Genomic DNA, 13,453 nt, shown 5'->3' with positions numbered 1-13,453 from the left:
CATGTAGCTCCTACAATAACAAGGACCTGCTCTGCCCCACCCCACTCCTTCAGAGTTTTGTAATCTTGTGAGCTGCATAGCTGTGTGGTAAGAAGTTTGCTTCCCAACCACATAGTTCTGGGTTCAGTCCCCCTGCATGACACCTTGGGTGAGTGGCTTCTACTATAGTCTAGGGCCGACCAAAACCTTGTGAGCGGATTTGGAAGACAGAAACTGAAAGAAGCCTGTTGTGTATATATATATATATATATATATATATATATATATACATATATCTATATATATATATATATGTGTGTGTGTCTGTGTGTCTGTGTGTCTGTGTTTGTCCCCCCACCACCGCTTGACAACAAGTGTTAGTGTGTTTATGTTCCTGTAACTTAATGGTTCGGCAAAAGAAGGCTGATAGAATTAATACTTGGCTTAAAAAATTATGTGTTGGGGTCAATTTTTTCAACTAAAAACCCTTCAAGTTTGTGCCCCAGCATGGCCACATTTAAATAACTGAAACAAGACAAAAATAAAAGATGTCAATAGTCTTGTGGAATGAGAAAAACACCCACTATACATTGTAAAGTGGTTGGCATTAGGAAAGGCATCTCGTTGTAGAAACCATGCCAAGGTAAGCATTAGACTTTGATGCTGTCCTAGGACCCATTGGATCCTGTCAAACCATCCAACCTGTGCTAGCATAGAACATGAACATTAAATGATGATTAGATTGAGGCATGGTTGTGGTAATAAGGTTACTTCCCAACCACATGGTTTTGGGTTCAGTCTTTTTGTGTTGCACCTTAGGCAAGTGTCTTCTACTATATCTGTGGGGCTGACCAAAGCCTTGTGAGTGGATTTGGTAGATGGAAACTGAAAGAAGCCCATCATGTGTGTGTGTGTGTGTGTACACAACTGATGCTGGTGTGTTTATGTCCCCATAAGTATTAGTCTCAAAAGTGACGGATTAAATAAGTATTAGGCTTACAAAGAATAAGTTCTGGGGTCAATTTTTCGACTAGATCCCTTTAAGTCAATGCTCCAGCATGGCTACAGTCAGATGACTGAAACAAGTAAAAGAATATAGACAAACACATGCACACATATACAGACAAATGTGCAGACACTTTCTCAGCCCCCACTGCCATTGACTTTGCAGAACATCCAGAATATAACTGCTGACAGAAAGAATGGTCTGCACACAAGTACTTGATTGGGGTTTTAATTCATCACTCCAGCAAGAGTGAAAGAGCAACACTGACCCGACCCTGGTAGAATTTGAACTCAAAGTCCAGAGAGCTGGCACAAATATCGCAAGGCATATCATCCATCGTTCTAAGAACTCCACCAATTCAATTCCACACTCACGCACATACTCACACTCACATATGAGCGCACATACATTTTTGCATGTAAAGAATGAACAGTTCTATATTTAAGGGATGAGGAATTATGTACATTATTTACACTATTTATATTTGACGGATATTTGTCCTCATCTTGTTTGTTGTTAACACCAATATGCAATGTAGAGATATTGCATTTTCATCGAGTGCAATGCCAAGCAAACAGCGAGGATTAGAGATTTCCGGTTCAATAACAATTGTGGCATCAGTAATTGTAGTTAACGATTTTTGTGATAGTAGCACGTTCTTCTATACCAGCATTCCATGTTGGTCCGTACACAGGACGCAGTGTGCTCTCCATCATCAGAGAGGAATTTTGAGAATGTTACATTATAGCTATATCAACATAGCTTTTAATTTTTCACAAACATTCAAAGAGTGGCGATGACACTGCTTTTAAAACGATCTGCCACCGTCTTAAGGTCATTGAAGGCAGAATGAATTCACAAAAACTCCATTTTCTAAAGATATTAAATGTGTACTCAATACAGAAAATCTAACATAGAGATGTTGCTGGCAACTGTGCATTCAATAAGAAAAAAAAGGAAGAGTTAGTCAAGGATAATAAATGTATATTGTAACAATAACCAGGTTAAATATTGGTAATAAAATCTTCTCGGTGTGTTTGAACATGTTACATTAAAAATAACAGACATATTCAAGCTTTAACTTTATTATTAAGGGTTTTACATATTTCCTTTTATAGTCCCAGGCACTACAAAACTCAGACAACTACAGCATAGAAGATATTTCATTGGGATGCATGAGATCCCACAGCACAATACCTTGAGTAAATGTCTTCCACTCTAGTCCCAAGCTGGCCAATACCTTACAATTGAATTTTGTTGACAAAAACTGTGTGGGTGGCTGTTATGTGTGTGTATAAAATTAAATTTTCTTATAAAGTATGTTTTTAAGTATACTTCACAATATATGGGCTGTATAAAGAAGTGCTCATTGCAAGAGAAATCATAGAAGGAACACATCTAGGCAATCAATACAAATTGCAAAGCATAATTTAAAGCACATAACAAAATAAATATACATTTAAATTTATATAAATAAATGAATAAAATTACATGTACAAGTTATATGTGAAAACTATGCATCATGTACATTGGGTTCACATACCGTATCTAATTCTAAAATTATTTAATGCTAATATGCTGAATAAACTTTCAGATACAATTCCTTCATGTACCTGTAAGTTCTATTCAACATTTCTAAGGCTGTATAGAATTAGACCTTCTAACTAAATCTATTAAAACTCAGCGTATTAATATTTGAATGCCTTTGCTGTGAATCTTAGACCCTTCCATTGTAGCCAGTATATTATCACTTAAATATGAGCTCTGTAAACTTACTAATAATACAAAAAATATACCCATAAGTTCTATTCAACATTTCTAAGGGCATATAGAATTAGATCTGGTAACTAAACCTATTAAAACTTATCTTATTAATATCTGAATATCTCAACTTTGAACTCTTCCATTCTAGCCAGTATATTATCATTTGCATATGAGCTCTGAAAATTTATTAAAAAAATAAAAAAATGATCTCTTCCTTCTTTAATCTATCAAATTATTATCATGTAGGATTTCATCATGAAGGAAACCATTCTGATGAAGGGGAGCATTATAGTTTTGTATGTGGAATACTTAAAACGCCATTTATACACTTAACATACCCATGAAACTGCCATAGATGGCGTCCTTTAACTCTGAGTTTGTATATTTATCTTATGTAATAATATTTTACCAAATTTATATTCCTCTAAATTTTGAAATTTTGAACTCTCATCCAATAACTCTTATAAACATCAAATTCTTAGTCGATTGGAACATTTCCTTTGGGAGACCCTTACCTTGGATTTTTATCTCTATATTTCTCCCTTCTCCATTTGGTATGTGAACCCAATGTACATGATGCATAGTTTTCACATATAACTTTTACATGTAATTTTATTCATTTATTTATATAAATTTAAATGTATATTTATTTTGTTATGTGCTTTAAATTAAGCTTTTCAATTTGTATTAATTGCCTAGATGTGTTCCTTATATATATATATATATATATATATATATATAAAATGAGAATTTACAAAAAACAAAAGACGAAGACGGGTATATAAATAACAAACAGATATATTAGTTTAACACTTGGGAAGTGAGAAAGTCTTTTATGTTTCAAGCCTATGCTCTTTGACAGAAAAGAACACAGAAATAAACGGAGAGAAAATAGGAAAAGGGATAGTGGCTAGCGATTTATCATGGCGAATGCTAGACAGAGGGGTCCAGGAAATTAAAGATTTTTTGGTATTATTTCTTCACCATTACATGCATTTCATTTACTGTAAGGAATTTCCCATTGGAAATTCTTCAGACAGAGAAATTATCTAATTATTTGATTTCTCTGTGTGAAGAAATTCTAACAGGAAATTATTTACATGTCTATCTAGCATATAAAATTTTAAAATTACTATTAACAAATGAAACAGGTGTAATGGTGAATAAATAACACCAAAAATTTTCAAATTTCCTGTTTTGTTATACAATAACTCAGCAAATAATATTTCCATAATTCTCAATTTTAATATGTATTTTAACTAACGTACACCAGCATCTGATACTACATATTGGATTGTAATAATGGAATGAGCAGATGTGTGTGTGTGAGAAGGTGTTTTTGAGAGAGAAACCTCTTTGGAAATGCTATTCATTATGGGAAGCTAGTGGCTACTGGCAATGATACAGAAAACAGAGAGCCAGCATCATTGTTTTCTTGTTATCTACTCAGATATAATATTTCTTTCCTATATTCAAATAACATTGAATCCAAATTTCTTTATCATTTCCCAGAATTGAGTAAATCCTATTGTATCAGCCTTTTTTGCCAAGCTACCAGAACATAAACAAACCAACACCAGTTGTCAAGTAGTGGTGGGGGGACAAACACACACATATATATGTATATAAATATATGACTCAGTGGTTAAAGCATCAGGTTCACAACCATGAGGTTACAAGTTCAATTATCGGACCGGGATGTATGTTGTTTTCTTGAGCAAGACACTTTATTTCATGTCGCTCCAGTTTCCACAGCTGTAGAAATGAGTTGTGATGTCACTGGTGCCAAGCTGTATTGGCCTTTGCCTTTCTCTTGGATAACATTGGTGGTGTGGAGGGGGAGGCTGGTATGCATGGGCAACTGCTGGTCTTCCATAAACAATCTTGCCCAAACTTGTGCCTTGGAGAGTAACTTTCTAGGTGTAGTCCCATGGTAATTCATGACCGAAGTGGGTCTTTACCCTTATATATATATAGGCGCAGGAGTGGCATCTTGGGCAAGTGTCTTCTACTATAGCCTCGGGCCGACCAAAGCCTTGTGAGTGGATTTGGTAGACGGAAACTGAAAGAAGCCTGTCGTATATATGTATATATATGTGTATGTGTGTGTTTGTGTGCCTGTGTTTGTCACACCAACATCGCTTGACAACTGATGGTGGTGTGTTTACGTCCCCGTAACTTAGCAGTTCGGCAAAAGAGACCGATAGAATAAGTACTAGGCTTACAAAGAATAAGTCCTGGGGTTGATTAGCTCGACCAATAGGCGGTGCTCCAGCATGGCCACAGTCAAATGACTGAAACAAGTAAAAGAATAAAAGAATATACGACACACACATATACACACAATGTGCTTCTTTCAGTTTTCATCTACCAAATCTGTTCACAAGACTTTTGTTGGCCTGGAGCTATAATAGAAGACACTTGCTCAAGGTGCCACACAGTAGAACTGAACCAAACACTACATGGTTGGGATGCAAGCTCCTCAACAATACACCCATGTCTCCACCTATCTTTTATCTATTTCAGTCACTGTGGCCATGCTGGGGCACCACCTTGAATAATTTTTAGTTAAATGAATAAACCTCAGTACTTATTTTTTTTCAACTTACTAATTACTATATCAGTCTCTTTTTGCTAAAGCGTTAAGTTATGGGAACATAAACAAACCAACAGTGGATATCAAGTGGTAGTGGAGGACAGATACAGACAGAAAGACACTCACACAGATACACACACACAATAGGCTTTTTTCAGTTTCTATCTGCTAAATCCACTCTCAAGACTTTGGCCAGCCCAAGGCTATAGTAGAAGACACTTGCCTAAGGTGCCATACAGTGGGACTGAACTCGGAACCATGTGGTTGGGAAGCAAGCTTCTTACCACACAGCCACACCTGCAACTATGAGAGTAATTTTTTAAATAATTTTTTCTTATATATCTTTATTCAGTCATGATGAAGGGGATGCATAAAATAGTTTTTTTAGTGTTGTTGTTATGTGATGGAATTTAGAATTTATTAAAAATATACTGGCAAGAGGAGGGATACCATGTTTCTTGAACTCTCAGAAATATTTGGCTAAGTGTCTATTTATTTATTTTAATGTTCCGTTTCTTAAAGAAAAAAAGTAATGTAACCTTATATGTTTGACATTTCTAGTTATTTTAGTTGTTTTTTGTTTTTTGTTTTTTTCTTCATTTCCCCTTAACTGTTTGTGAGAGAAGTTTAACTACTGAAACACTTAGCAACTTCACTTTTCTCTTGCTGTTCATAGAAGCTGTTTGTGGAAAATAACATTTGACAATGAAATAACTTTATGCCCAAGTATCAATTTCAAGTTTTCCTCAGAAAGTAAATGTCTCGAGCATGGCTGCGTGGTTAAGAAGCTCACTTTGCAACCATGGGGTTCTGGGTTCAGTCCCACTGCATGGCACCTTGGGCCAACGGATGCTTTATGATTGAATTTTGTGTGGAAACCCATCATGTGTATGTGTGTGTGTGTGTGTGCATCTGCATGTAGAATCAACTTGTGGCTGTGTGGTAAGTAGCTTGCTTACCAACCACATGGTTCTGGGTTCAGTCCCACTGCGTGGCACCTTGGGCAAGTGTCTTCTACTATAGCCTCAGGTCGACCAAAGCCTTGTGAGTGGATTTGGTAAACGGAAACTGAAAGAAGCCCGTTGTATATATGTGTATATATATATATATATGTATGTGTGTGTATATGTTTGTGTGTCTGTGTTTGTCCCCCCAACTTCGCTTGACAACCGATGCTGATGTGTTTAAGTCCACGTAACTTAGCAGTTCGGGAAAAGAGACCAATAGAATAAGTACTAGGCTTACAAAGGATAAGTCCTGAGGTCGATTTGCTCGACTAAAGGCAGTGCTCCAGCATGGCCACAGTTAAAATGATTGAAACAAGTAAAAGAGATCTCGTACCTCCTGACTTTCTTTGTATTTTATATACTCCTCATGAAATAATCTTCATTGACTGGATTTCCTCTATTTCAACTGCATATGACTCTACATTACACTCCTATGTATCGATTTTCTAATCTGCTATTAATTTATGATTATGTTTTGGGGCAAAAAATTTTATTCCACATTGCCTTAATTCAACCTGGATTTAAGGAACAGATACCAGATTGTTGATTTTTTACAAGTATTGTTCACCTCTGTAGGACCTATTTGCAGCTATAATAGTTGAAGTAATCCCTAGTTTTAACCCTTTTGATACTAACCCACTCAAGACTGCTCCTGGTTTTATGGTACAAATTCCCTTTTTTAAAATTATCTAAATTAAAATCCGTCATCAAAATTTTATGTTAATTTCTGTTCAAACACCAGTTTAAAAATGACTAAGCTATTTTACTAAATTCTTCATTATTTTCAAAATTAATTGAAATGAAGACAATGTGTTTCAACAGAAATATGGTAATGAAAGGGTTAAGGGATTAGTGCCAATTGCTCTTAATCTCAGGATTAAATACTGAATTTCATAGAAATAGGTTTCCTATCGCTTTTTGCAGGCATGATGGAAACAGTATTAGTAATTTGGTTATTTGCCTGCTATTTCAATATTTGACTGTTATTCCTTGTGACAGGAGAAGATTTCTTAGAAATGACTTTGGACTCTGTTAAAATACTTTATAAATTCTGTATTTCTCAATGGCCTGAACATTAGAAAAGTTTAGAATATTGTTGTGATCTCTTTCTTTCTTTCTTTCTCTCTCTCTCTCTCTCTCTCTCTCTCTCTCTCTCTCTCTCTCTCTCTCTCTCTCTCTCTCTCTCTCTCTCTCTCTTTCTCTCTCTTCCCGTCCCTCCCCTCACTCCTTGCTTTCATTTTCTGTTTTTTCTCTCCTTTTGTGTATTGTAACATAGCCCAGCAGAACTTATGCTTTTCATATTCCACTCTACAGCAAAGTGAATTCTGAGCAATATTGTGTGCCTGTATGTATGTGTATATATATATATATATATATGTGTGTGTGTGTGTATTTGTGTGCATGTGCGCATGTGTGTGTGTATATATCATCATTTAACATCCACTTTTTATCTTGGCATGAGTTGGACGATTTGAGATGAAGCTGTCCAGACTCCAATTGCCTGTTGTGACATGGTTTCTATGGCTGGGTGCCCTTCCTAATGCCAACCACTTAACAGAGTGTGCTGGGTACTTAATACATGCCACTGGCATGGGTGCATTAATGCAGCACTGGCATAGGTGCTTTTTAAGTGGCACCAGTACCTAAAAGAACAAGCCTCTGTGTGTGTGTGTGTGTGTGTGTGTGTGTGTGTGTGTGTGTGTGTGTGTGTGTGCAGAAGTATATATATATATATATAAAAATATATATATATTTATAAAAAAGAAGTTTGAAAACGCCAATATTTAAAAAATGAATTTTAATTTATAATTTTGTCAGAGATATTTAACATGTTTCGGTTCTTGAAAAAACGAACCTTATCAAAAATACATATTTTAAAAAATGTAATTAAATGAAAAGTTCATAACTGTTCCTTACTGGTGTCAACATAGTCCACGTGGGAGCGTTTTTTGCATGGGTGCATAATTGTTGTCTAGTGCGTTGGCTTGAATCGTTGGTTGTAGTAGTAGTAGTGACTGTGTTGGTAATGGTAAATGGCAGTGACCTCTGTCCGTGTCAGTAGCAGTAGTTAATTGGTTGTAGTAGTGGAAGCAGCACAAGCAGCAGCCTTATATATATGTGTGTGTGAGAGAGAGAGAGAGAGAGTGCAAGTCATGTGGGTGGCCACCTTGTTCTAATGCCTGACACACAATTACCCAAAAGACTGTTTTACAGTGAATTGGCAGAAAGCAAATGTACACAGAGTGGGCAGAAAAAGGACTTCAACAATACACTTAAAGCCTCATTGGAATGCTTTCTGATCAATCCTGACACCTGGGAAATGCAAGCACAGGGCTGCTCTGCTTGGCATAGCTGCACTAACAGAGGTTCCATTTCCTATGAACAGAATAGGATCAGAGGAGCACAAAGAAAATATGAGCTGTGCCAGTCCAAAGCCAATTTCTTACCTTGCGATGTCCTGATCATCATCGATAACGATGAACATTGTCAAATACATGTATACACACACATATATATATCTTTTATTGGTTTCAGTCATTAGACTGCACCCATGCTGAGGCACCACCTTGAAGAATTTTTAGTCAAATGAATCGATCCTAGAATTTTATTTTTATTTTTTAAGACTGGTTGAATTGAGGATATAAACACACCTACACCGGTTGTCAAGCAATGGTGAGGGACAAACACAGGCACAAAGACAGACAGACACACACACACATACAGTGGTCTTATTTCAGTTTCCGCCTATCAAAGACATGTGCCCAATGTGCCATGCAATGGGACTGAACACTGAATCATTTGATTGGAAAGCAAGGTTCTTACCATACAGCCATGCCTATATAATGTATGTATATATGTATGTATATGTTGAGAGATACCACCGTCGTTGTATTTACATTTATTTGTCTATATGGATATGCTTAGGATGAGTTTGCATGATAAAATACGTAAACAAAGGGGAAAATATGTGGTTAGTCAGCTGGAACATCTTTTTGACAAAGTAAATATTGAGTGCAAGAAGGTCATCAGATGATGATGTTTAGCTCCAGGTCAACTTTGATTAAAAGTATTCCAGCCATGACCATTCCCATATTTTTGAACTTACATACATAGTACACCTGGGACTGCATTATTTAATGTCTCCTTCCCTTTTTGAGATGTGACTTGAGAGAAATTTGGTTGCTATTTCTAGTAGGTCAATAAATTACATGGAAGCTCTCTCATTAATGAAAGCTCAAGAATTTGCTATAATACTTGAAATTTGAAAGGCTAGCAGATTTTTGTAAAGAAATATCTTTGTTTTGTTTTTTTTCTTTCAAACTTTTGCTGGTTTCAATTTCTAAATAATTTATCATTTTAATCCAATGCTTATATCCTATATTGGAGTCCTTTTTATACTCTTTAGTAAGATAGTCAAATTTCTAATGCCTTTTGCTCATTCAAACCACCCATAAATAGTGTTTCTGTCATTATTTTTAGCAACACCAGTCAAATGATTCTGGAAAATGTTATTAAATACATCAATTAACAGTTTTTATTTTTTATATGAACACTTCCAAGCTTACACTATTACAAATATTTAAAGAGTTCAATAGAAAATTTGTTCCTAATTTTTTTTTTCTTCATGAAGTAGAATGAGGGCACTGTAACTACTCCAACTTTGATCGTTATTAAATTTTTAATCAGTTCCAATTTGAGTAATTTGACCCAATATGGAAACTTTAATAAAATTACCAACCCTTTTGATATCAACCCATCAGAGACCACTTACAATAGCTTAATAATGACAGAGTTATTTTATTAACCCTTTAGCATTTAATGCAGCCATATCCAGCCAAAATATTTTACCTGTTTTATTTTCAAACTGGCCAGATCGAGACTCTCTCACCTACCTTACAATGTAATTGTAAACACAATCACATGATCGAAATCTTGAAGTTACAAGATAATACATGATTAATTGAAAACAATGTGAATAAATAAGCAATACATTTGACAGTAATCTGAATGCTTAAGGGTTAAACTTCATTCTTTTCAAGATTAATTTGAACAAAGACAATGTATTTCAACAGAAATATGCTAAGAAAAGAGTTACCTTTCTTTGTTTCAGTTTGCTAACTCGTGAGTGGTGATGGTTGGTATGCTAGCAACCATTTTTTCGTAGTGGTACCCAACAAATCATGATAAAGTATTTTACACTTCTCTCAGCTCACATGAAGTTCAGTGAGAGTGAATGTACCCACCATTCTTCTCAAAAATAATGAATAAACATTACATTTGTTTTAGTTCACATAAAGTTTCAGCAAGTGTGAATGCTGGCTACATTACTTCTCAAAAGCAATTGATAAACATATCTCAATTGCCAACTGAACTTTCATATTAGCTGTGTTCTTTGATAGACCAGTTTTGATGAAGATAAGGAAGGTTTCAAATTTTGCATTGTTTATCATAATATTGGCTTCAAATTTTGGCACAAGGCCAGCAGTTTGGGGGAGGAGTCAAGTCAATTAAATCAACTCCATTACTCAACTGATACTTATTTTATTGATCCTGAGAGGATAAGTTGACCTCAGCAGAATTTAAACTCAGAACGAAAAGATGGATGAAACACCACTAAGCATTTTTCCCAGCCTTCTATCATAATATTATTATCAAGGAAACATGTTGGGTTGTAATAGAAAGCAAATATAATCGTAATTATTAGCAGCTCCAGTTATATGAGGTACAAAAAATTGTCTCTTGAAAATATTCAACTAGGGTTATCACTGTCTCATTTTCACTATTTTTTAATGCAGCCTGTAAATCTATCAGGTCTTTGAATGTCACTGAAGAGTTTATCTTTGTATCATGTAACTAGAGTAGGTTGTTGTAGTTTAGTCCCAGAATAATATTGATCAAGTAGTCACCATCTTTTTGTATATTTGGGACTATTTTGTCAGCGTAACCCTATATTTTAGGGTGGTAGGGTGTAATTTTAGAGAGATTTAAGAGTTGGTTTAAGTAGGCAAGTGATAGCGTAAAAGCTCTCTCCTTGGCTTTTCAGAGCAAGTCAGTCTGGTACATTGGTGAAATCCAGCTTTCTCCAAACTGTAGAAGGATTTGAACTGAACACCGCTACACTGACTTTCATCACTGCTTAATGTTATAAACATGGAGGCGCAATGGCCCAGTGGTTAGGGCAGCTGACTCACGGTTATAGGATTGCGGTTTCAATTCCCAGACCGGGCGTTGTGAGTGTTTATTGAGCGAAAGCACCTAAAGCTCCACGAGGCTCCGGCAGGGGATGGTGGCGAACCCTGCTGTACTCTTTCACCACAACTTTCTCTCACTCTTACTTCCTGTTTCTGTTATGCCTGTAATTCAAAGGGTCAGCCTTGTTACACTCTGTGTCACGCTGAATATTCCTGAGAACTACATTAAGGGTACACGTGTCTGTGGAGTGCTCAGCCACTTGCACATTAATTTCACGAGCAGGCTGTTCTGTTGATCGGATCAACTGGAACCCTCGACGTCGTAAATGACGGAGTGCCAATAATAATAATAATGTTATAAACTGTGTCTCCTCCAAATCAAATATTTTATCTACAGTTAAAATGGAGAGAGATAGATGTTGCAAATTGAAGTTCTGTGTCATGAACACATTTCGATGTGCTGGTGGTTGGATGTGATGAGTTGACCACTTGACCAGCATCCATTTAAATTCAGCCATCAGTAACTTTTCTTCGACTTGAGGCTATATTTATATCCAAACCTCTGCTTTGTATTGGATGTATTTTGTCTCTTCTTGTGTTGTGAACTAAATGTTATATATATCAAACAACAACAGTATATCATCATCATTACCATCATCATGATCATCACCACCTGTGTTCTATTTCTCTCTTGTCGTCTTCTTAGAACTTAACTAACCACTTTCACTTTTCTACATAAAGGTGACTACCATAATAGAGCAGTGACACAGCGCCGATCTGTTTGCCAAACAAACCAAGCTCTTCACTACTCTTCTTCACCCACGAGACTAAGAAGAGTCTCTGGTAAGTTTCTGGCACCCTCAATGTCTAGATTTAAGAATGACAGACTTTGCAAGCTTAGCTATGTTCTGACTAACCTCTCTCTAACAATATTTAATAGCAGATTCTGAATATTTTACTGCTAAATTCTTGTTTCCAACATTAGTTTTCTTTTCAATTTCTGTTTGTTTTTTGAGTTTGTTCATTTTTTTTTTTTTAATCCTTAAGCATTTAACGACTTCAAACTTTTGTTCTCCTTTATCTAAAACACTGGCTGCCTACTGTGTTATTGGCACATTGTTATTTCACACTAATACATAATATTCTTCCATTAACTTCATATCATCTGTCCCTGTTTCTTTCATTTATCCTTATTTCTTATCATCACTATACCATCTACCTTCCTTCCATGCTCTCTCTTTCATTGGCTGTCCTGAGAGATTCTGCAACTCTTCTCTTTTCCTTATTAATATTATGTTGAGTCATTTTAATCAGACCTGTTTCAACAGGCCTATATAGCATGCAAGTGACCAATCAGATGCATTGAAGCAACCCACTGGTCAGACATTATGCTCCAGTCTAGGCTGACATCATGCTGCACATTACATTTTTAGTGCATTACACCTGCTATAAAATAGTCCAAACTCCTACCAATGCAATACCTGGACACCTTCTATTCTTTAGTGTTTTGATTTATGTAGCATTTGTCTCGGAACTACACAACTTTTTAGCAGACCTTGTAAGAATCCAGGACAAATGGCATTCCTTTAGACAACCAACTTTTTGCTGAAATTGTTATCAGAATGATAAACCCAAGGCTTCTTTTCCTCAAATTTCCTTTGCTTATATCTTTTCTCTATCTTTTATTTTTTACTTGTTTCAATCATTTGACTGCAGCCTTTCTGGAACATTGCCTTGAAGGGTTTTAGTTGAACAAATTGACCCCAGGACTGCTAAGTTACAAGGATGTAAACACACCAACACTAGTTGTCAAGTAGCGGTGGCAGTGGTGCTGGTAGTGGTGGTCAAACACACAGACACACACACACACACACACACACACACACACACACACACACACACACACACA

General features: G+C 36.0%; 1 protein-coding gene across 6 annotated transcripts in view; it reads left to right on the top strand.

Moving 5' to 3' along the window:
- The window catches only part of LOC106868156 (protein neuralized), a 518,993-nt gene that overhangs the window by 412,518 nt on the left and 93,022 nt on the right, over positions 1-13,453 (top strand). For 5 of the 6 annotated variants that reach the window (XM_052972719.1, XM_052972720.1, XM_052972722.1 and 2 more), the window contains one exon: positions 12,286-12,387. The exons of the other annotated variant lie outside the window; for it this stretch is intronic. In XM_052972719.1, coding sequence (XP_052828679.1) covers positions 12,286-12,387 — 102 coding nt within the window. The remainder of the gene's footprint in view (positions 1-12,285; positions 12,388-13,453) is intronic. 6 annotated transcript variants of the gene reach the window in all.

This window comes from Octopus bimaculoides, chromosome 14 (assembly GCF_001194135.2).
Source record: "Octopus bimaculoides isolate UCB-OBI-ISO-001 chromosome 14, ASM119413v2, whole genome shotgun sequence".
NCBI classification, from domain to species: domain Eukaryota; kingdom Metazoa; phylum Mollusca; class Cephalopoda; order Octopoda; family Octopodidae; genus Octopus; species Octopus bimaculoides.
The sequence above is the reverse complement of the archived record's forward strand: the minus strand, read 5'-3'. Positions and strand labels throughout refer to the sequence as shown.